This window comes from Pezoporus occidentalis, unplaced genomic scaffold (assembly GCF_034315485.1).
Source record: "Pezoporus occidentalis ecotype Australia unplaced genomic scaffold, CSIRO_AGI_Poc_V1 ctg27, whole genome shotgun sequence".
NCBI lineage: Eukaryota > Metazoa > Chordata > Aves > Psittaciformes > Psittacidae > Pezoporus > Pezoporus occidentalis.
The window spans coordinates 9,800,204-9,825,395 of record NW_026914611.1 but is presented as its reverse complement, the minus strand read 5'-3'; the positions used below and the strand labels follow the sequence as shown (position 1 = coordinate 9,825,395).

The window sequence follows — 25,192 nt, the reverse complement described above, 5'->3', positions numbered from 1 at the left end:
AACTCCTTTCCAGAGCAGATGATGATATATTTAATTACTCAGAGCAAATGTCATATCACTTCTTTTGTTTAGTTTTTCCACAGAGGCATCTGGAAAGAGGTGGGAGGGAAGAATTCAGAGAACAGGTTGTAGTCACAGCTGAGACAGAAAAAAACATTTCTGAAGGCAAGCAGGGAGGCAGAGGAGGCTTTCCACTTGCAGGGATATTTGCTGTTCATTCTGAGTATTCCTGAGATGCTAAGAGATAAGCAGGGCAGAAGTGACCTAGGAGGTGACTGTGTTGTCATCCAGCCAAGATGCCTACCTTACTAATGAGATATTGAAATGGCCTAACAAAATTAGTAGACATAATAAATCTTCTAGCAGATTGCTTTATGCAATTTGGAGGTTGATTTTGTAGAGTATTTTGTTTTCAGCAAGGTTGATAAGAGAGTATGCTTTTATTAAAAAAATTAGTCTGGCTTGCCTTCCATTCTAATGTAATTTAAACTGTTACTGTTCTCATGGAGTGACTATCTCAGGCATTATTACTTCTGTCTGTGGTTCTGACTGTATTTTGTATTGGATCACATTTCCAGTGAGTTAGGTCTTCCAAAATTGTTTTTTTTTTTTTCTGTGAACTTGTGTAATGACTTTTTAGGGCAACTAATACTGGTAATGGTGTTTTATCTTTAATGTCCTGGTTACAATTGAGAAAGTGTATCTTTGGGAATCTCAGTGCGGTTATTGGGGTATCAGTGTTGCATGTCAAAATGAAAATGAAGAAATGAGCTAATACATTGTACTCACCCTATGTAATGGTGCTAAAATTAGGCAAAATCTGGTGAAATAAGCAGAGTGTAGGGAGAAGGGAGGAGATGTATTTGTTGGTCCTATTTTTGAGGAGACAAAGAGACATTAATGCCCAAGGAAGTTGTGAATGCTCCATCTCTGGCGGTGTTCAAGTCCAGGTTGGACAGAACCTTAGGTGAGATGGTTGAGTGTGAGGTGTCCCTTCCCATGGCAGGGGGGTTGGAACTGGATGATCTTAAGGTCCTTTCCAACCCTAACTATTCTGTGATTCTATAGACTGCAAGTCATGTTGCTGGAGAAGTTTTCAGGTCTTGCTGTGCACATTAGAGAATCCATTGTCTACTGTAGGGAGTAGGGAGTCAGCAACTTTAACGACATTAAGAGGTTTGGATTAGTCTCAGCATAGGGTTTCTAGTCTGTAGTACTAATTCTTCATCTTTTTCAAATGTTTAGATCACATTTCAAAGACTTATAAACCATAATGTAAATGGTATGGGATAGTGCATTCACAAAAAATTACTGAAACAAAACTCATCAATAATTCTCGAATTTCAGCAGATACGATGAAAAAAAGGCAAGGGATTTACATATTGCAGTACTTCAGGTAATTAGCTGGTTTAGCTAAAATGTCATCGGATGTATTTAAATTTCATGTATCTGTATTTGTTTCCAAGTCTAAGAAAGGCTGCCATTGGCCATGAGTCTGTAATTTCAGCCCAAGGCTTTTTCCAAATGTGAATGAAACTCACTGTTCACTGCTGTTAATATTGAGTGCTAGCCTGTGTTTAGTCAGAATTAGATTTTTTTCATGAAGTAGCACTAGATGTCAGTATCAAGGTTTGTACCAAAAAGTATATTCCGATTTTTGCACTAAGCAGGATGTGATCCTGCCTTAAAATTGCTTCCCACAGCAAATAACATCTCATGGGCCAATACACAGTATAAATGCATTAATGATTCCCTGCCAAATCCACTGCCAGCCAAATAACAGACATGAAGAGGATTTGCTCCCTAGATGCAAAGCAGAAAGGGCCAGTTTCTCCCCTAAAATGAGTAGTTTTTACAGATGTCATTAAGGTGCCCTAAGTTTCTATGGGTGATCCACTGGAAGCCTCCCTGACCAGGACGATACAGCTGTGGAAGCTGGCCTGATGTGACTATGAGAGAAGTGAGGTGGTGGAGCTGTCTTGATTGCTGAGAACACTGGAAAGGCTCAGGACATCTTCCTTTGTCAGGAGAAAACAGCAGAGCTGCTTCAATCATGCCACACCTATTGTGGAGAGAAAAAGCAATTTCTAAAAAAAGATTTGGCTTTTAGTGAGTACTTGACGGGTTATTCAGAGGAGGGTGAATACAGGAATTCCTGCACAAGTTCATGCTCAGATCTGTACAGCACAACTCAGGGAAAACTTTTGCTTTAGACAAAGAGTGCTTGAGAGAAGAAAAGTAAGTTTCAAAGGGTTCTTCAGCAACAGAAAGCCCAATCACCATCTTTGTTCAAAGCCAAAATTGAAGGACTCAAGTTGCATGTTGTTACAAATCTCATATGAGATTTGTTCACCAAGAGGGAACAGAGAGAGGAGAGAGGGGGGCGTTGATAGCAAATCTCTTCAGATAAACAATGTATATCTATCTGCTTCATGTTTACTGAACATAACCACCGGAACAGCTGTGTTTGTTCAGCCTTAAGTAGAGTTACTGATTAGCTCAGACTCCACTTGGGGAGCTAAGTCTACTTTCTTCAGGAAGGACGGGTTAAAAATACGATGTAAAGGTTCCTGCTCTGTTGTTTCCCTGATTTGCAGTCTTCCTCCTCCTAATTCTTGGATTGAGAACTTTAATATCCTTACATGTTGCAAAATCCTCTGTCTGAAAATAATATTGAAGTTCCCTTTCCTTTATTTCTGAGTTGAAAATCACTTACTGTAGTTTCATTATATCCTTACTTTATCCACTTCTGCCTGAAAGAATTTTTGCAACTGAAATAAAGCTTTTTTAAAAAAAATCATATTTTGTCTCTATTTACACAATATATCTTGCTGTCACCTACTGCAAGGAATGATAAATCAATTTTAGGGTAGTGTATGTCATTGAAAATATTAGATTTAAACAAAGCATCCTGTCTGTGCTTTTAGAATCAATGAAAATGCTGAGACATGTGAAAACAAGTACAGGTTGTCTGAAATAACTATCACCAAGATAAGAAACTGTGTATCCAGCCAAGAATCGTATAACAGACCAAAGTCTTAGTAATGTCTTCAAGGTTCTTGAGATGCAACAATAATTTTTTCCCCAAAGTGGATGTCAAACACTGTAGTTTGTATCTCAAGGAATGCTAAACAAAGAAAAGGAACCAGAGAATGTTTTAAGGGAGGGGAGGGATATGTTCAGTCTGTTAGGAGAAATCTCATTTAGAAAGGGGTGTTTATGTGCCCTAAGGTACACTACCATTTACTCACACAGAAGATGTGTTTGTACATTTCCAGCATATTCTAGTCTGCATGCTAGGCTTTTGGAGTCTTTCAAAAGTGGCATTTTAAAAGTAGTACAAAGAAGATTTTTCCTTCTTCCAAGAACTTTTGTTTATGATATTTGTAAATCATGACAGTAAACCAGCAACAATTAATCTCTTAGCTTTTCTCTCTCTTGTAGGGTGATAGCTCCTATGTAAAAGATCGTTGGTGTGTGTTTGATGGATTCATGGTCTTTTGTCTTTGGGTGTCACTGGTTTTACAGGTAATTAGTCACTAGCCTTTCTCAATGAATAGTTCTTTAATTGTGAAAAATACATGGTGCAACCAAGTAATTACAAGTTGCAGAAATACAGCTTCTGCAGTACATGGGTCAGATTGTTTAAAAAAAACCTGTGCTGAATTCAATAGTTCCATAATTGCACATTGCAGTATATCTACTTTTGTGTTAAATTTATCTTGATTAATTTTTCTTACTGAGAAGTTAAACATTAATCTGAAGCCTGTTACCATAAACCCTCTGCATAGTGAAAAGGAGAGAGAAGGATCTCCAGAGAGCCATTTATCTCTTAGCTCCATATGAAAGTTGTGCTCATCTTTCATCGAGCCTGGTAGGATGCCTTGGTGACTAGCTTAGGCAATTAAAGAGAGAATGATTCCTGTGTTAGATATTTGCTATGCTGTCAATATATTGATGTGGTGAGTGAAAGGGTTTCATGGAATATGATCCACACCTAACAAAACTTTTTCCAAAAGTCAAGTTAAAGCACAATGGAAAAAATAATAATAAATACATTTGGAAATAATTCGATACATTTTCATAAGGAAGGGAACTCGGACACGTTGCAAAAATGTGTAGGTAGAGGTTGAATTGTGTACTGCAAACCAATCAGTTCCTAACAATAGCCAGTTTTTTGGGTAAGAACAGATTGAAGGCTCTGAGACTGGGCCTGCAGTAGTGTAAGAATTGTAAAAGTTCTGTACCAATTGCTGCTAGGCGTTACTTATCCACTTCTGACAAACTTAAGACATGTAATTTTCTACTTTATACACAGGGGAAACTTTGGTACATCATGTACACATGCAGAGTGACAGTTATCGTTACAGATAAGCACTGTCAGACATGCCAGGTTTCCCCTCCATTTTCTTAGTACTTTGAACAAATGTTAAATTAAGTAGTTATTGTCAGAGTGAGAGACAGGGATTAAAACCAAGACATTTTTGCCCAATTGTTGAGCTAAATAGTCTTCATGGAGTGCTTAACCTGTCAGTGTATTAAGGAGGTAGTTCCCTGTTCTGTGGCTTGGCTTAAATTTGTGTTGTGAGTAAGTGGAGTTTAGGAGAAAAACATGCACAATTTTCTCACACACTTGGAATTAAATGAAGAATTTATAAACACATAGCAACTTACAAGGTGATCTGTGTAAAACGTACATATACTTTTATATCATAGTAAAATCTTAGTGGTGTGCCACACAGATACTGATTTTCATCTTTGAAAATGTAAATCACTCACTTTTATCAATGTTGTGGGAAATGTGTGGGGTAGGACTAGCACAGTATCAGGCAGCTGACACAACCTTCTGCTGTCTTCTTGAGTTGTTTGAGACAGAAGCGTTACGAACATGGGCAGAGTATAGTTTTAGAATTTCATTAGGATAACTTAGAAAGGCATTAAAAGTTATCTTAAGTCTTTAAAAAAACCATGGTTAATATGAACTGTAAAATAAACCAAGAGAAGTTTGAAAATGAAAATAAGTTTCACAGTTTTAAAAGTTCAGTAAATGAATACAGGAAAACACAGGGTCATCCAGAAAAACTCCCAATTCTTTTGTTTGTAGGTGTTTGAAATTGCTGAAATAGTTGACCAGATGTCACCATGGGGCATGTTACGCATTCCACGACCACTCATTATGATTCGAGCATTCCGGATATATTTTCGTTTTGAGCTGCCAAGAACTAGGATAACAAATATCTTGAAGTAAGTAAGGCTCTTATCTAAATAAAAGCAGAAAATTTCAGATTTAACTTAGAAGACTGACTATGCAGCTTGGAAAATGACCCTTCATGCTTAGTGGGTGTTTTCTTCCTGAGTTTTCGTTCTGGCCAAAAAATTCTGCTGTTACTCTAAGGAATCATCAAGTTTCCTAGAAAAAGATCAAATATTTAAAGAAATCCTAAAGCTTGTTGCTAATAACTGTAGCCAGCACTTTTCAGCCAATGGGAATAAATTCTGTTCCATTAATATGGACACTTAGTAATCAAGGTGGACGCTCCTAGTAGGGTAAATAAAGTACACGAGCATGTGCCCCAACCATTAGAGTTACGAGTGTAAATTTATTGGTATATGTACAGAGACGCTTACATGCAAGCAAATACACCTAAATATATTTGGTACAGCATGTAATAGCAGAAGCCATGTAGTGGTAATGTGAAAGTTCTTTGGTCTGTATTTTGTATCAGCTTAACTTCATCATCACGTTTTGTCTGTAGAAGTCATTAGATATTATTTTACAAAAGCTAGACTTTATGACTTTTATTTATTTATTTTTTTTATGACTTCTATTTATTTATTTTTTTTCTTCCACCCTTTTGGTTTACAGCTGATTTAGTTACCCTAACTTACGGGTTTAAAAGAAATCATGGCTCCCCATTCAATCTCTGCACTGAGTTAGAGGTCAGGTTTAAGGACAAGTTTTCTGCAGGATGAAATATTACTTTGTGTGATCATATTGTGTATTTTGGAGCTTTTCAGAGGAGGCTTCATGTTGCCCGTGCATTCAGTGTCATATTTATCTTTTTTTCCAGGCGTTCTGGAGAGCAAATCTGGAGTGTTTCAATTTTCCTTCTGTTCTTTCTCCTCCTGTATGGGATCCTGGGAGTGCAGATGTTTGGAACTTTTACGTACCATTGTGTGACTGATGACACACAGCCAGGGTGAGTTAGCCTGTACAGGCATGACAAGGGGCTGTTCTTTCATTGCGTATGTATAACTGTAGTCAATGGGTGTAAAATGGGGTTAATAGATTAAGATTAGTTCACAAAAATGCCCTAGATAAACTGGGGAAACAAAAATATTAGGAATTACAAAAAGTACAATTTTTGACTGCAACAGAGAGATTATGAATTGTGGCATTTGGCTGCAGTCTGAGTTAGGGAGTGAGTGACTGTGTATGTGTGTGTTCGGGGGGAGAAAGCAGGAGAGCAGAGGAGGCTTTAAGAGGAGTATTGCCACTTGTGGCTGATTCAGGACACTGAGGATGCATCAACTTTCCTTGTATCCTCCCGTCTTTTCCCAGGAAGTCTGGGTGTGGCAGCAGACCTAAAGTATAGGGAAGAACTATCCCTAGAATCTCATTCCTTTTCTGGATTAAGAGGTTGCTGGGACCTGATGCTCAGATTTAAAAAGCCTTTTTACCCAGTCTTTGGAAAATACTTGATTAATGTTTTACACCAGTGATGGAATATACATAGAATCAAAGAATCACAGAATGGTTTGGGTTGGAAAGGACCTTAAGATCATCTAGTTCCAACCTCCCTGCCATGGGCAAGGATGCCTCACACTAGATTGTGTTGCTCAAGACTCAGTCCAACCTGGCCTTAAACATTGCTAGGGATGGAGCATTCACTACTTCCTTGGGCAACCTGTTCCAGTGCCTCACCACCCTCAGAGTAAAGAACTTCCTCCTTATATCCAACCTAAATCTCCCCTGTTTGTCTGAACCCATTAGCCCTTGTTCTGTCGCTGTAATCCCTGATGAAGGGTCCCTCTCCAGCAGCCTTGTAAGGTCCCTTCAGATACTGGAAGGCTGCTATGAGGTCTCCATGTAGCATTCTCTTCTCCAGGCTAAACAGCCCCAATTTCCTTAGCCTATCTTCATATGGAAGGTGCTCCAGCTTCCTGATCATCCTTGTGGCCCTCCTCTGGACTTGCTCCAAAAGTTCCATGGCCTTCTTAAATTGGGACCAAGTGAGGTCTCAAGAGAGCAGAGGGTTACAGAGTACAGGGATATATCAGGTTTTTGATTCAGCACATATTTAAACACAAGATCAACTCCAAATGCAGTATAGCCTTTTGTCACTGGGATGGCTCATAAAATCACAGATAAGTATATGCTTACATGTCCCGTTAAATTGAGGGCTTGACTTTATGCTTAGCCATAAAGCATTGTGAGAGTCTTTTGCATCTATTTCTTCGTTTTGTCCCTGTTTCTTTGGATAGGGAAGTTGTAGCCTTTGCTTTAGTCAAAATTGAATCCTTTTATTCCTATTGAATTTGTCAGAAGATAAAATAAATAGACATTACAAGAAAGCAGAACACCACTTAATCTGTTACTGTGCTGAATAAAGTCTGATTATCGCAAAACTTTGTTAAAGATTTTTTCTAAACTAGGGCCTATAAGCTATCAAATACAAAATGAGGTTATTTAAAGTGCCAGATACAAAAAAAGGTTACAAAATTATTTGAGAATATGCTAGGTATTATATGGCATTTTGTTAAATGAAAAAAACCCTGTCTTCTAGATATTTTCTTATTTAATCAATACCATAGGAAATACGGGGCTCACCTTCACCTAGACTGGAAATGAGGTATGATTTTTCCTCTTTTTTAAGAAAATCTTTATAGCATAGATGTTATTTTAGTTTCACATAGACACAGGGGGAATAAAAAACAACTCAGGAAAGACTGGGCAAGTTGAGTCAGTCAGTCTGTCTCAGGTAGTTCTGTTCCTGGCAAAGTTGGCTGTACTTTGCCTTAAATAACTTCAGAGTCATTAATGAACCACAGCTGTAAATACTGACTATTTCTGCAAACCAGATCCCAGGCTCCCAACTGAAGATTAGCAAATGAAAATCATGCAGTTAGTGGCCACCTGTAAGAACATTAACTGTAGGTGATTTGCCTGGTATTATGCAGAATTCTATGGCAACCAGCAAGGCTAAAATCTTATTATTGAGGTCAAGACTTCATCTATTTCAGAAATTCTGGAAATTACTCTTTTTAAGTCTACTGCCTTCTGAATTATTATTATTATTGTTATTATTATTTAATTATTATACGGGAGGCAAGTCTCTGTCAAAAAGACAGCATGTTAAAATCTTTCTATTCTTCTTTTATTTGAAAGGATGTGGCAGCCTCAGCAGACACTCAGTGCCTCTTTGACTGCTGCAAGTTCTTTTATCTTTCCATCCTTCTTGACACCCACGCTGCCTGACCTCCTGTATCTCAACCTCCTCAGTCATTTGCTAATGTTAACTCTGGCAAACAGAAATACTGAAGTGAGATAACTGTGTTCAGACTTTTTCATTCTATCCATGAAATCAGCAAAATCTGACTTCCTTCCAAAGGCTGAAAAGTTTTTGTGTATTTTTGTTGTTGTTTGATGATAAATCTTTCCATCTGTCTTATAATTTTCTTTACTTTGCCAGATTTTTTTTTTCTCCCTCATGAGGACTGTCTTCTTCCTACACCATTTTCTCACTCAGTATTCCTTTGGGATTATTACTTTTTACTACTATGCTGTCACAGTTTTCCTCTGATGATTTCTCCAACCACTGTATTTTTTTTTCTGCCAATAAATGGTATATCACATGGATTTCCTTAGTATGGATCTTCTTTAGTTGCTTGAAAGACACACAGTGTGGTTGGAATGTAGCGTATTATAATCCAGTTACCTGGGTAAGTCCATACCTTGTAAGCAGTTTCAAAGGCTGTTTTGTTGTATCTCAGATTAATTTCAAAGAATTGAACAAATACAGTGAAAACAGTTTGTGTTCCTGAATCTACTATAATTTACTCTTGGGCACCTCCAGTATACAAAAGGTACTTCCACAAGGATAGGAGAGAGAAATTACTTCCAAACCATTGCTCTGGCTGTTAAGATATTTTATATATCTTCACACACTAGCCACTGAATATTTTCTTTATTTTTATTCCCATAACATGTTTGTCTACACAAAAATACTTTCTTACCACATGATTAGATTATATTTATTCCACAACAGTAAATTTTCCTTTTGTAATTCTCAGTCTGCATTGAAGCTAAGGGAAAGGAAGCCTCATCAAAACAAAGAAAGCTAATATGGCTAACTGCCATAACTAACATAAAATGTAGTACTGATTCTTCTCCCAAAGAAATTCTTTGAGGGCCTTTTTGTAACACTCAGTAGACTAAATATTTTTGTAGACCTGTCTGCCTTGTCGCCATGGCAGTCAATTTTAAATCCTTCTTTGCAAGGTTTCTTGTTTAAAGTAGGAACTGCCCAGGAAAACAGATAAGAAAAATAATTACCAAGTAATAGAAAGATCTAAGAGGTTCTTGGTCATCTTTCCATCTGTCTATGGATAGGCCATGAAAATGTCAGAAAACAGCTTCAAAGACTCAGGAGCTGAAAGTTCACCACAATATCTAATAGAAGAAATAAATATGATTAAAAAGAACAAAAGGGATTCAAGATACTGTCTTACATCAGCAGTGGGAAAATAAGAATGAGTAATTGGATTTCTGAGAAAAGGAAGAAATCAAAGTCCAAGCTTGAAAAGTCAACGTAACATGTCTTCTTTAACAGGGCACATTAATTTATTGATACTGGTTGAAAAATCAGCATGCTTTAATATTGCCTTTGGGATTTATTCACAGTCTCTCTTAATGGGGATATGTTTCTAGCATAAACTCCTCCAGGAGAAGAGAAATGGAAGAAATCTTACTTTTCCAGGCCTGATGTTGTTTAGACCCCAGCAGCATCAGTCTTAAAGCGATCCGGTCAAACGGGTGCTGAGGTGACCTGTACTGGTGCCCAAGGGAAGCAGGCTTCAGGACTCTCCTGACTTACAGAGGGCATGTGATTTCTGAGCAGAAATGCTAATGTTGTCTCAAATTGTTATACAGATAGTTATCCAGAGCAATTAGGCTGTTGATCCATTTCACACAGGATTTCCAGTGTTTTTGTTTGTCCAGCTCCATCTCGAACAAGAAGGTGACTTTTTAATGAAGGTCAAGGATAGAGTGATGGGAACCCAGCAGCCTCAGCTTTTGGTGGCTGAGTAGTAACACATGCTCTATTGAGATTTGGAGTCATTCGGGTTTACCACAATTCTTTGTCACATTGCAGACATCAGAGTTTGTTGAACTTCTTCTCAGACTGTCAGCCTTTATGGGATTTGTTTCCTCTGGCTAACAAGTCCTTTCGAGTAAGCTGGAGTGGATTTTATGGATTATTGTGAAATTGTCTGGCTATAAATACAAGAATTTGAATAATGTAACTACCACATCTCCTCTTTGCTGTAGGGAAGGTTTTATATTGATGCACAGGATTTTTACCATGGTACAGAACTGAGGCCTGCTGAGTATTGAACTCTCCACATGAAACCTGCAGGAGGCCAGGATGACAGGAGTCAGGACATCCTTCAGCATATTGTAAAATTGGGGGAAAGACCAAACATCACTGGATAAACAGAATTGAAGAGTGACCTCCACTGAATCTGCCAAATAGGTGATCAACTGCTGTTTGCTTTCTGGAATAGAAGGAAGCTGGAAAAGTTCTGGGTTTTATATTGCAAGAGGAAGCCAGACAACTAATGGAGAAAGCTGTGGATGTCCTGACATTAACACAGGTTAGGAGTTAGCAGTTATCACTAAGCAGTATGCCTCTCTTAGCCTAGAAATACTGCAAGGAAGAGTCACTTCTGGATACGCAAGCAGTTGTGGGAAATAGTAAGAAAGAAGTTCTGAGATATTTCAGCTCTTTTTCTGTGAGTGATCTGTCTCATGTTGTTTTGGAAACCAGACTGACTGTTTTCAGTTTTTTACTGCTATAGAAGCTGAATGTGATGTCTAAATTTGATTTCTGTCTCAATTCTTTGGATTACTGCAATTCAGAAAGGTCTGGAAAATGCTAGAATATTCATCCTGAGATACATGCGAGCAGACTGAAGCTATGATCTCAACTATGTTATTATTTCCAAGAACTTGTGGAAGCTGGGTGAGGAGCTGGAAGGCAGGAAAACAGCAGAAGTTTAATGAGAAGGAAGGAGTAAGAGACAAAGAAAAACAAAAAAACAAACAAACAACAAAAAAAAATCCAGCAGGGGTTATGGCTAAGCTACTGATAAGCTTAACTTCTATCCAAGAAAGAATTCTGTAGTGAATAAACACAAAGTTGTAAGAAGCTGGAAGACAGCAAGGAAATGAGTAGCAGCTAATATGGATTTGTCAAGAATAAACCATGTCAAACCAATATAATTGCTTATGGCAGGGTAACAGTGATCTGAATTAGACAGAAGAGTGGATGTTGTGTATATTTTAGGAAGCCTTTGTAACAGTCTCACGGACATTTTTCTAAGCTGGCAGGAGATACATTGTTAAGGTGAAAATAATCATCAAATAGGTGCAAAACTACTTGGAAAACATGCTCAGTGAATTGATATTAATGGCTCATCAGAACAGAAGGCGCAGGGATCCACATAAATCTGTCTTTGTGCTATTTGGAGGTTTCATTAACATCCTGGATGATGGCAGATAGAATTATACTTATTAGACTGAGGCAGACATGAAGTTGGGAGGGAGTGCAGACATTTTAGAAGGCATGGTTAGAATGAAAATGATCCTGACAAATTGAAGACATGCTCTGATCAAGCTGCTTTCTTCTAGGTAAAGTGAGAGCTTTCAGCAGATGGAACTGGCTGGTCAAAAGCCAGTCGTCAAGTGCTAAGTAGTTTGTTTTTGGAGCTAGCTGGATGATGCTGAAAAGTTTTTCTTAGATGCTCAGTGACAGAAGCCCCTTTCTTTTGCTGTGCTGAGTCACGTCTGCTGCCACTTCAGTTGTTACATTAATGACTAGTGTAAGTGCATTTGATGAAGGCATCCTGTGTATGGCCTTGCACCTTGCAACACAAGCTTTAGGAAGGAATTTGTTTTGCTTTGAGATTAGATTTAGGGCATTATTCTTTTATGATGCCAACGATTACCCTGTCTTGTTCCTAAGCAGAAAGTTTTTTGAGATTAAACTGCATGGTGCAGTGAGTCAAAGAGAGAACCAGGATAACTTTCCTGGCTAGTTGTAGCTAACTCTGCTGTTGTGGGTCCAGAAGTGCTTGTGTGCTTTGATGGAAGTGATTCCCAGCTGAACTTCAGTCTTATGCTTTTCAGATCCTACAGTGCAGTTTAGGTACCTTGTGTTTTCCCTATACTCACTAGACAGATACTCAGAAGGTACTTTTCTATATTTAATCCAGCTAAGTCTGGTATGCAAACTTTTGTGTTTTTTGAAGTTATCATGAACATACTTCAAAATCAAAATTGGTACAGTTTTCAGCTTAGGTTGGTTTATATACTTCTGTTCATGTCCTTGCAATTTAAAAGGGAATGGAGGCGTTTTTCACTCTTTCTTTTAAAATCTCTAAGGAAATACTTTATTGGAATGTAATAGTAACTATCAGAATGAGATCACTTGAACTTGTAAATAAGTCCAATTTGATACACGTTGGTGAAATGCAGATCTGTGCAAGCTAGCTTGATTTGGTTTTAACTCTTCCTGTTTATTTCCTATGTATAAGCACTTACAGTGACAGCCTCCGTTGTGTGAATGCCATTAATTCATGTTGTTTTTATTCCTGTGAAACAAGCCTTGCATTGGCATACATAGCATGCAGTTGCTATTTGAATTCAGCCGGATGTACATTCCAGCATAGTCCATAGGAAAGATTTCTTCTTTTACTTGTTTTTCTGTGGTTAACTTCAGTAGCTTTGTTACACTGAAGGGTAATGACAGCATGATCTGAATTTAATTTCCTCTAATGCCAGTAACTAGTGATCAATTCAATAGATTGTTAAAACTGTTAGGTGGCTGCAACCATCCTGTTCTCATCTGGACAGTGACAGCATTGGCTTTTCATAGCATAAGCAATTTGCCATGAGAACAGAGTAATCTGGTTTTGATGTTAGCACCTTTGTGAAGAACCTAAATGCCTTGAATTTCCTCTCTGGCTAGCAGAGCGAGAGAGGTGCTTCTGGAGTGTGGCTGCACCTATTGACCTCTGAACGTCTGGAGATGTATTTATTTCTCTCTTCATCGCCTAAAATGAGGTGGAGATAAGTCAGGACAGCAGGGTTGCAGCCTTTATTGTGCAGCTCCTTCTAGCGGTGCAGCTAAGAGATGCTGGGTCTTTGAATGTTGTCCTGAAGTGGGAGATAAGGTCAGTGGAGGAGACGGAACATCAAAGGCGCATTTTGTAGACCCTAACTTAGGTCACGTATGAAGTGAAAAAAGCTACAATCAAACTCAAGCTTCACCTAGTTTTACTGCCTCATGTAACAGGCAGTCTGATTTAATCACGCTTTTTTACTGAATGTGGGTGGGAGGAGACAGGGAGCAAGACCAGAGCTTTTCCCAATTAATAAACATGTAAACAGTTTTCTTCTTGAAAAATTGACCAAAAAAGTAAGAATCTCCAAGTTCTGTCCCCAAAGACTCAAGCTTAGATACTGAGTGAGTAGCTCAAGAGAGGACACCGGAGCAGGGGACAGCTCAGCGTCCAGGAGCCTTAACTCAGAGCGGCAAGAGCCACCGCGGGAGCCTCAAGTCCTCGACAGGACCTGCCCGGGAGCCGGCAGCTCAGCTGACGAGAGCGAGCAGCTGACTCACACGGGGCGGAGCCAGGAGCAGCGGCACCAGCCCTGACTGGGTAAAAACCTGCCCGGGGAGCGCGAGCGATTTAGCACAGCGGGGCGGTTCGCGCGGGCAGGCGGGCGGGATGGTGAGCACTCGCCTCGTAACCAGGGCCCGCTCTGGGAGCTCTGCTCTGGCTGCGCCGGCGGTGGCAGCGTAGGCACCCAGACAGAGCCGATGAGAGGGGAGGCTGCAGTGCAGAGCTCGGGGTGTAGAGAGTGCCTGCACTGGTCTGGTGAGGGGAGGGTGCACAATGGGCAGGGCTGCACTCGGTGCTCCCTGGTGGAGGCCCTCCTGCAGCAGGTGGCTGAGCTGCGGAACGCTGTCAATAGGCTGCAAGACGTCAGGGAAGATGAGAAGAAGCAGGACTGCTTGCTCCTGGCCCAAACTGTGCAGGGGCCTCAAGCGTCCCCCTGTAGCTCATGGAGGGAAGAAGGAGGCCGCTAACACAAGGAAGCTAGGAAATAGTAACAACAACAAAAAAAAAAATAACATAGGAGGAATAGGACATTAAAAGCAAGGGGCTTTCTCCTCAATCTGTTTTCCCCACGCAGAACTGCTTTGCTGTCCTGCAGGGGCTGATGAGGAAACACACTTGCACCATGAACAACCAGCTGGTGCACTGGTAAAGAAGATCTCTACTGGTGCTGGCAGGAAAAAGCAGCAGGTCATAGTGGTAGGGGACTCTACTTTGAAAGGCACTGAGGCACCCACTTGTCGGCCTGACCCAGTCTCAAGGGAGGTGTGTTGCCTGCCAGGGTCTTGGATCAGGGATGTTGCAGAGAAGCTGCCTGCTCTAGTAAGTCCCACGGAGTATTACCCACTTCTAGTGATCCATGTGGGTGCTAGTGATATAGATAGCAGTAGCCCGGAGAGCATAAAGGACTGCAGAGCCCTGGGAGAGGTGGTTAGGGGCTCCGGGGCTCAGTCTTCTCAACAATTCTCCAGGATACAGGGGAGGACCTTAGAAAGGCTAGGAGGATTGGCCAGGTTAATAAATGGTTAGAACGGTGGTGCCATAGTCAGGGGTTTGGGTATCTAGAACATGGGACTCAGTTTAGTAGGCCAGGTCTAGTGGAGGCTGGTGGAGCTCATCCAATGAAAGGGAAGAGCAGTTTTGGTAGGAGGCTTGCCAGACTGGTCAAAGGATACTTTAAACTAGAAGTGTTGTGGGAGGGGGGCATCATTCCATCCCAACACACCCAGTCAGTTGCCAGCACCTATAATAAATGCTTGGAGCAAGGTAGAGATATTCCAGCCGCTCCAGCCAATGAGCCACCTTCATTTGGAGCTCAGCTCAGATGCCTCTATACAAATGCCCATAGTATGGGCAACAAACAAGAGGAATTAGGGATGTGTGCACATCTATGGAGGTATGATATAATAGGCATTGCAGAAACATGGTGGAATGGCTCCTATGACTGGAGTGCTGGAATGGAAAGTTACAGGCTCTTTAGGAAAGACAGGCCTGGCAGGCGGGGAGGGGAGTTGCCCTTTATGTTAGGGATAGGCTGGAGAGTATGGAACTGTGTCTGGGGACAGGTGAGCAGTCCACAGAGAGTTTGTCGGTCAGGGTTAAAGGGAGAACAGTTGTGGGGGACATTACTGTGGGGATCTGTTACAGACCACCTGACCAAGAGGACTCTGGATGAAGCACTCTACAGACAGATAAGAACAGCCTCATGCTTGCAGGCCCTTGTTCTCATGGGTGACTTCAACCACCCTGACATCTGTTGGAAGGACGGTACGGCCTGGCACAAGCAATCCAGGAGGTTCCTCGATTGTGTGGAAGACAGCTTCCTTCTGCAAGTAATAGCGGAGCTGACAAGGAGAGGTGCCATGCTTGACCTCGTGCTCACCAACAGGGAAGGGCTGGTTGGAAACGTGACACTAGGGCAGCCTTGGTTACGGTGAGCATGAGATGGTTGAATTCTAGATTCTCAGGACAGTGAGAAGAGTGTGCAGCAAGCTCACTGCCCTGGACTTCAAGAGAGCAGACTTTGGCCTCTTCAGGAACCTGCTTAGTAAGGTGTCATGGGAAATAGCCCTAGAGGGCAGGGGGGCCCAAGACTGTTGGTTGATATTAAAGAGTCACCTACTACAAGCTCAGGAGTGTTGCATCCCAACTAGAAGGAAGTGCAGCAGGAGGGCCAGGAGACCTCCTTGGATGGATAAGGAGCTGCTGAGGAAAATTAGAAGGAAAAAAGAGGCTTGTAAAAGGTGAAAGGAAGGCCAGGTGGCCTCTGAAGAGTACAGGGATGTTGTCTGGGAATCTAGGGACCAGGTTAGGAAAGCTAAGGCCCAGCTGGAATTAAACTTGGCTAGGGATGTGAAAGATAACAGGAAGGGATTCTATAGGTACATTGAAAATAAAAGACAGACTAGGGACAACATGGGCCTTCTCTGGAAGCTGTCAGGAGAACTGGCTACACAGGATTTGGAGAAGGCTGAGGTTCTGAATGACTTCTTTGCCTCAGTCTTCACTGCCAAAGGCTCTGACCAAACCACCCAAGTCTTGGAAGGCAGATGCGGGGACTGAGAATGAAGACCTGGCGCCCACTGTAGGAGAGGAACTGGCTCGAGACCATCTTAAAAATCTGAACGTGCACAAGTCCATGGGTCCTGATGAGATCCATCCGCGGGTCCTGAAGGAGCTGGTGAATGAAGTTGTGAAGCCACTGGCCATCATATTTGAGAAATCATGGCAGTCAGGTGAAGTTCCCGACGACTGGAAAATGGGAAATATAACCCCCATTTTCAAGAAGGGGAAAATGGATGACCCAGGGAACTACAGACCTGTCAGTCTCACCTCTGTGCCTGGCAAAATCTTGGAGCAGATTCTCCTGGAAGGCCTGCTAAGGCACATGAAAAACAACAAGGTGCTTGGTGACAGCCAGCATGGCTTCACTTCACAAACAGCCTGCCTGACCAATTTGGTGGCCTTCTATGGTGGGGCTATGGAACTGATGGACAGGGGTATAGCAGTTGATGTCATCTATGTGGCCTTGTGCAAAGCGTTTGACACTGTCCCGCCTGACATCCTTGTCTCTAAATTCGGGAGGCATCAATTTGATAGGTGGAGCACTCCATGGATAAAGAACTGGCTGCATGAAAAGAGTTGTGGTCAGTGATTGCAGGTCAAGGTCCTGCACCTGGGTTGGAGCAATCCCAGGCGCAGCTACAGGTTGGGCAGAGAAGAGATTCAGAGCAGCCCTGCGGAGAAGGACTTGAGGGTGTTGGTAGATGAGAAAGTGAACATGAGCCAGCAGTGTGCACTTGCAGGCCAGAAAGCCAACCATGTCCTGGGCTGCATCAAAAGGAGCGTGACCAGCAGGTCGAAGGAGGTGATCCTGCCCCTCTACTCTGCTCTTGTGAGACCTCACTTGGAGTATTGTGTGCAGTCCTGGTGTCCTCAACATAAAAAGGACATGAACTGTTGGAACAAGTCCAGAGGAGGGCCACGAGGATGATCAGGGGACTGGAGCACCTCCTGTATGAAGACAGGCTGAGAAAGTTGGGGCTGTTCAGGCTGGAGAAGAGAAGGCTGAGTGGAGACCTCATAGCAGCCTTCCAGTATCTGAAGGGGGCCTATGGGGACGCTGGGTATGGACTGTTCATTAGGGACTGTAGTGATAGGACAAGGGGTAACGGGTTCAAACTTAAACAGGGGGAGTTTAGATTGGATATACGGAAGAAATTCTTTCCTGTTAGGGTGGTGAGGCACTGGAATGGGTTTCCCAAGGAAGCTGCGAATGCTCCATCCCTGTCGGTGCTCAAGCCCAGGTTGGACAGAGCCTTTGGTGACATAGTTTAGTGTGAGGTGTCCCTGCCCATGGCAGGGGGGTTGGAACTAGATGATCTTAAGGTCCTTTTCATCCCTAACTCTTCTATGATTCTACTGGAGGACTGTGAAAACTGTTAGAAAATCTGATACTGAAACCTGAAATTGAATGTATAATAAATAAAAGATCTGAACTGAATAGTAATATATAAAAATCTCTGTACCTTGGGGCAAATACACTGAAAGAAAATATACTAGCAGTACTAAGGCATTACAGTATCTGTATGTTGAATTTAGAGTCATAGAATCATAGAATCACTTGGTTTGGAACAGACCTTTAAGATCATCAAGTCCAATCATTCCCCAGCACTGCCAAGACCACCACTAAACCATGTCACTGAGGGCCTTGTGTTTGAACGCTTCCAGGGACGGTGACTCCAGCACTGCCCTGGGCAGTCTGTTCTGCTGCCTGAGCACCCTTTGGGGAAGGAGTTGTTCCTCATCTCCATCTAAACCTCTTGTGCAGCTTGAGGCTGTTTCCTCTTGTCCTATCCCTTGTTCCTTGGGAGCAGAGCCCAGCCACCTCAGGGTTCCATCCTCCTGTCAGGCAGTTGTAGAGAGTGATAAGGTCCTCCCTGAAGAAACAGATCATATAGGCAGACTTCGTTTTGTGTCACCTCTATGAAACCTTATAGCTTGCGTCTGACCTCCAGTGTTTCTTGTAGATAGGTCTATTCTTTGTTAGTTGGCAGAATAATTTATAAGCAAGGGAACTTTTTATTTATGCCAAAAACTGTTTCACTGTTAAAAAATATCTTCATAATTTGTCATCTTAATTTGTCTGGCTTCAACTGTTAGCTTTCTATTTTTGTTATGCTCTTTTTATGCTAGATTACGCAGCACCTTGATTCCCAGTATTTCCTCTCTGTGAATCCACTTACAACAACTGAGGCATCTTTCAATATGCTTTTTAATAAATTAAGATTATTTAGCTCTTTACATCTCTTAGTGAAAAGCATGTTCTTCAGTGTTCTCATTTTCATGGTTTTGTGTGATTTCCTAAATTTTTCAAATATAAAAAAAATAAAAAAACCTGTATGCAGTGTTAATCATAATTTGTATGAGCGTCATACAGAGAGGGACATTAATTCATTATTGTTCTGCTTGTACGTTCTGGGAAAGCACTGTCTCTTTCTTGCCATGAGGTTGTTGGAACAGATAGGAGAGGGTGCCCTATCATACCTGCTTATCTCAAACTCTCACATAGCATCTATATTCTATAATACAGTATTTCCATACTTTTTTATCCCTTTTATTCCATGGGCCATAATGTTTGCTTTCAGTGATTCTACCTCTATAATTTTACATTTGGCTGTATCAAAGCACATTTATCGTATCCAGGTAACCAAATGATCCTGATAACTTGTCAGACTGCCCTGTCCTCACTGTTACTTGTTTCTATCCATATTCTTAATTTTATTATACCTGTTTCTCCTTCATTGATTATGGTAGATCATGATCATCATTTCACTGGCAAGTATCTTTCTGACATGTCAGTTAATCAGTTTCCAGCCCATTTAGCATGTGCTTTATTGATATTACATAGTGCCAACTTTTTTATCAGTTATTCATTATTGAATGAATTGCTTTATAAAGTCTAAGCAAGGCAATTTTATTGGAAAAGTCTGTAACCTTATCAAATTCATGTTAGAATGATGAGAATTATTTTTTCTAAATCTATACTGCCTGTCATTTATATTCTTTACTCTTTATCAGTTAGACTTTGTATCAGCTCACTTTTGTCTTGGTTGATGTAAGGATAACCAGTTGTGCTGCTTGTTCTATAAAACTAATGGCACAATAGGATGCTTCTGGAATTTCCCTGCTATTTCAAGATTTGTTTAAAATTAATGGGAGGGATGAGAGATGCTCTCAGTTATTTGGGTCTGTTGATTTGAATATAATTATCCCTGGCAGATGATGTCTGATATTCTTCTCAGTTACTAATTCTTGAGTAGTGATATCTGTGTTTGCCAAGTTACAATGTAAAATATGTAACGTTGCCAAAGCTTAAGCTTTGTGTTTGTAGTCATCCTAAAGTCGTGAATCCTTTAAGTATGCCCTATCTTATTTTCTAATGTGATAAAAATAATAAGTGGATATCAGAGACAATCTGTTACCAGAAAGGTTTGAAATCTTTATATAGTTAGAATTGCAGATATAATTATGAGAAACATTAAATATGGATGATTTTTTACACTTACAGTTTAAAAGATAAACCAGATTTTGTTCCCAGATTAAAATCAGGAAGCTGGTTCTGTACATGATTTTTTTAGACCTTTAAAAATAACCCTTTGGAATACTAAGATTTTAAAATATAAGAGGAAGAATTGTGCCTAGACGTATCTGTAATCCTTAAGTCAGATAAGTACTCCCTGAAAATTTCTTTGTCACCAATGATTTCAGATGATACTGTTATTGGATTATCTAAAACTTGTAATTACTCTGGCAGCAACATTGGCCTAAATTGCCTTCTCTTTCTGCACAAGCTAGAAGATCTATCAGTGGAACTCCATTATAGTATGACTCCCTTTTACTGAAGTTAATGGTTATATATGTGTCTGACTTCAGTGACAGGAAAGTTAGCTGACAGCAAGTACACTTTGAAAAAAACCCTATGCCCAATATAAAGAGAAACTAGTACTGCAAATTTTAGAAATATCAGTATCACTGATTTATACATTAATATTTTCCTTGTTAGGCTGAGGTCATAATGTGATAATAATTATGTAAATGATCATTAGAAAACTTCATGACACAAAGTTCTTATAAATATTATTATTATTCCAGATATTAATATAAATAATATAAATAATATAAATATTATTATTATTATTCCAGACTATTATTATTCCAACAATTGTCAGGAGCAGCTGTTATTGTTAGATTTCTGTAAAAAGTGTGGTAGTGTAAGGAAGTCGTCTAGGAACCATCAGTTAATAGCAGTTGAATGTTCAGAAATTCCCACTGCAGCAAATAGACTGGATTGGGTTGGCACAGTAAGAATTAAGATAAGGATTTGGAAATAAAAGACACTTTTAAAAGGACAAGTGAAATGAAGTTTGCCTGGGAATTTAGATTGGTCTCACGGTCATCAAGCAACAAATAAACATCAAGCCTTCTACTTTTTTTTTTTTTTTTTACATAAAGCCAGATAAAAAGCAAACATTTTCCATCTAGGCTTCTTGTCTTTTGAATTCCCAGAGTCTCTGAAAAAAAGCATTTCTTGGAATATGAAAGAAATATTTTTACCTTCCCAGTGATAGCAGCAGCTGTATAGTAGTTGGTATGAGCTATCTGAACTTTTAAGAGGACATATTCTAAATAGAAAAGTTAATTAAAACTTCCTTTCTGTACAATGTTACTGGTATAATGTTGTCAAAGGAACCTTTCCTGGTTGTTATTCATATAAAATTACAACCATTAATTATGGATTTGCTAGGGGTATCTTTATTTATTTATTTTTTAATTTTTGTAAATTGTCTTCCTTAAGGATAGTCTCTTGATTGGAAAACAAGGTTCTGTGCTCTAGAACTGGATAGTGGTATAGGGGGAAAGCAAATTAAGGCTGATGACTTTGCTTATTGATCATAGGAAACGGTTGTTTTTTTTTTTTAATTTGAAGGGCCTGATGCAGTTAGTGTTAGTTGAAATACCTAATGTGTCCAAGATACTCTAGTATGACACAGGGGTCTCACGTGTGCCACAGGACCTACAGAGACCTGGGACCTCCTAGATCAGGATCCAAAAGTTAAGAGGGATACCCATAGGCATCCAAAATGGTACTAGCAATCTGTGTGATGAAAATCAAATTGAGTTAAAAACTTGGGTATTTGCATGGACTCAGTAACAGGAGGGAGCTTTAAATCTAAAATGCAGTGTTTATGGGTAAACAGAGCTTATTCTGCATTTGATGTGAAATTCTCTTTTATATGATTAAATGTAGTAGTGAGAAGTCAGCAAGAAAAAGGTTAGTATTGGCTACTCTAGAAATTACCCCAGAATTTCTATAGCTGATTGTGACCTGAGAAGTTCCATTGTCATTTATCTGCCAGTCTATACATATCTTGCCTTTATATTTTTGTGTTTCAAAGAGAACTCCAAAAACATTGTTAAAATCAGGATGCTTATGACACAGCTGACCTTATTTTCCCACTATGAATCCAGCTTGTGTCATTTCATCAAATACTGATATAGAATTTAAATCTTTTAAAAATTTTAATAGGCTGTAATAATTATCTAGAATGGTACGAAGGTGTTTCACAGAACTGGTTTTCACAATAACGACAAATTAATTAGATGTCATTCACCTGTATAATATGAGAGAGCAATATTAATAATACTCATGAGGTAACTGATCTAAAGGCAATGTAGAACAATAGTATTACTTCATTAAATAATATTTAAATCAATTGAATTTGAGCTGTGGGAGCTTTTTTCTGAAGCATAGAGTGCTGTGCTCTCTTCCTGGTATTTTAGGTTTATTGCTATATTCTCACTGGCTTGGTGCTTTTGCCTTGTGTTCTGCCAGTATGGCAAAACAGAAGCATCTATTAGAAAAATGTGTAGTAATGGACTTTTTTTTTCAAAACTGCGTGCTCAGAGTTAGACATCTAAATTCATGCAGCAGAAGAGGAAGCTATAAATTCTTGATATCTTAAAAAGGAATCTCTCTCTCATCCCCTGATCCCAGCCTATATTAGTACTTTCTATGCAACATTGTCCATTTTGCATTTAGGTTCTATCACTTTCTGAATTCATTATTTGACATTAAATCACAGTTACTGAGAGTAACCTTTAAGCTCTTCTGAGCTACATAATCTTTCTCTATTCCCAAAGGTTTTTGTGATCCTTCAACATATGCTTTGTGTGATTTTGATGAAGTGGGGTTCACACAGTCCCCTATGTCACTAATGAACGGAACCCAGTGCCAATTCCTCTGAGATCCCAGTTAATGCATTGCTCCCCATTTGGAAGCTGTACAGTTGCTACTTGTTTTGTGATCTGCCAGCCATTTTTTATGTCTGCTATGGTATTTTTACTAACACAGTAGTTCTTTAGTCAGCAGCTGTGCAGTGCCTGGTTTTGGTGCAGAGGCAGACACAGGGTTCCTTTCAGCTAATATAGCAAATCCTTTAGTTCCAGCTAATTCATTTGTAGTTATCAACTTCTTTTACCTGTTTGACCATTTGGAATGGTTTTTATAATAACTTATGAATAAATATCCTTCTTAATTTTTTCTGTAATTTTCTGGACCTGGAAACTGCATGAGTAGATTGGTAATTTTGAATGGGTTTCTGGTGATAGTTTATAAAATTAATAGAAACCAGAATAAAAAAATCCCATTTTTTTCTCCATTTCTATTTTAAGTAGAGAAGGTCAGGCTACCAGAAAATAGGAAGTTAGGAACTGCCTTGGGTAATTTTTCTTTTAGGCTGTCAAAACCTGTCTTTGAAGAACAGCCTGATGAAGAGATTGTGCTCAAAGAGAGGTTGTGCTTGCATGAGCACACAGTAGTTGAAAGACCAAGTTTCACTGCAGGTGCCATGGAAAACAGGGACATGTACTGCCAGGACACATTGATTCAGGTTCTTTTTGTGCTGTACATATGTATGTATGTAGTCAGAATGTTCTTCAGGCAGTTAAAAACACATCAGAGTAGCACTCCTGTGACTTTTGCAGCAACCTGATTGAAGGATTCTTAACACGAGATGTGGAGCCGATTATCTCCGTTTCCATCCTTTGCGTTCCTGTACAGAACTAATTTCTCAGTGCAGCTGTTGTGTAGATGTTGTACTACATACACTTTGAATACTCTGCATAGAAATATTCATTTGGTCTGTTGGGATGAATTATTCCTTTGGTCGTGTTGCAAGAATTCATAACTTCATCAAGGCACCCTGTTCAGCAAGATATTTAAGCACGTTGTCTAATCAAACTTTCTGAGATGCTGAAAACTAGTTATGTGCTGAATCAGCATCTTAGTATTTAGTTCATGTTGAGTATAGCCTATGAAGTAATAAACCAGTTTAAATCATCTTATATTGAAAACATCTTGTGGTGTTCTAGCCACTTCTAGACTATATGTCTAATATTGTTTTGTCCGTGTAGACTATTCTATGCTAATTTACTGTCTGAGGCAGAACACAAATTGCCTAGTGACACTGGTCAAAAAAAAGGCCTATATCTGTATAGGTACAATTACTGTAAGCAAAGATTTTTCATTTTTTAGCCTAACTCATACTCTGTGCATGGCTTTTCTTCTTCAGAAGGAGGTGTGATGTGATATAAAAATAACCTGGGTTTAAGTAAAACACTTAAAATGAGTGCATTGCATTGTAGTGATTGAGCCAGCAATACTTTTAATAATATGCTCTCATGCTGCTACCCTCTTGGATCTGAGGGATTTTCTAATGGAAACCATAATGTAAAATTCATTAGCTATCAGGAGCCCAGGTTCTGTATCTGCTTGAGCCAATGAATTCATTTTTGTTTCTGAAAATATTTCTAAAATGTTGTCTTATAATAATCCTACATATTATAATGGCTTTTAGATGAGAGTATCATAAATCTAACATACTTAAAGCATACAACTGGGTATGAATTAACATAGTCCTGTATAAAGGAATTAGTGTGTACAGATGAATTTTTACATCCTTGAGTGATATGCTGACCATATTTGCAAAAGGGTGAAAAGAGTACACATACGCTTGTATATCTGTCTTCCCATTTATGCACAGTGTTCCTTTAAAACTTCAGCTGGAACCGTATGTGTCTGTGTGGATATATGCATCCATGCAGATATGCATACCTCTCAGGTGTCATGAAGAAATGACTACAGAATGGGTGCAACTGCAGTTATTTCTCTGCATTTATAATTGCCTAGGAAAAATTTGTGGGAAGCTTTCGTTTCACACTGACAGATTTAGACTAATCTATTGCTATCACATGCAGCGCATAAAGCAAGAAAAATAATTAAAGCTTCTGCTCACCCAATTTACTTGTCAAAATATATCTGTGAGTTAGATTAAAAGGACTTGCCAAAGAACAATAAGATACTAATTTTACTAAAGGGCAGAGTGAAAAGTTTCACCTTTTCTGTGGACAAGCAAGATTAATTAAAATGATTTTAAGGCACTGGTCAGAAGCCTCAGGATAATGGGGTGAGTGCTACAAGATTTTCTTTGTAACTTTCAGCAATTCGAGTTTTTCTGTATCAAAAGTCTGTGCTGTGACCAGGAAGTCAGAATCAACCTGAACATGAATGGAAGATGCTACTGACTGTTTTTTTCTCAGATCAGAACTCACCATGATTAGCTTTTCAAGTCTGATTTGAAATTGCCCTAGGACTGAACAAAAATCAGGATTTTAATTTGCTGGATGAGAGAATACGAGCAAGGAGAAAAACGGATGTTGCTTA

General features: G+C 39.6%; 1 protein-coding gene across 1 annotated transcript in view; it reads left to right on the top strand.

The window, feature by feature from the left end:
• The window catches only part of NALCN (sodium leak channel, non-selective), a 237,819-nt gene that overhangs the window by 26,115 nt on the left and 186,512 nt on the right, over positions 1-25,192 (top strand). Inside the window, exons 4-6 of the mRNA XM_062624700.1 lie at positions 3,445-3,528; positions 5,105-5,244; positions 6,072-6,200. Of these exons, the coding sequence (XP_062480684.1) occupies positions 3,445-3,528; positions 5,105-5,244; positions 6,072-6,200 (353 nt within the window). The remainder of the gene's footprint in view (positions 1-3,444; positions 3,529-5,104; positions 5,245-6,071; positions 6,201-25,192) is intronic.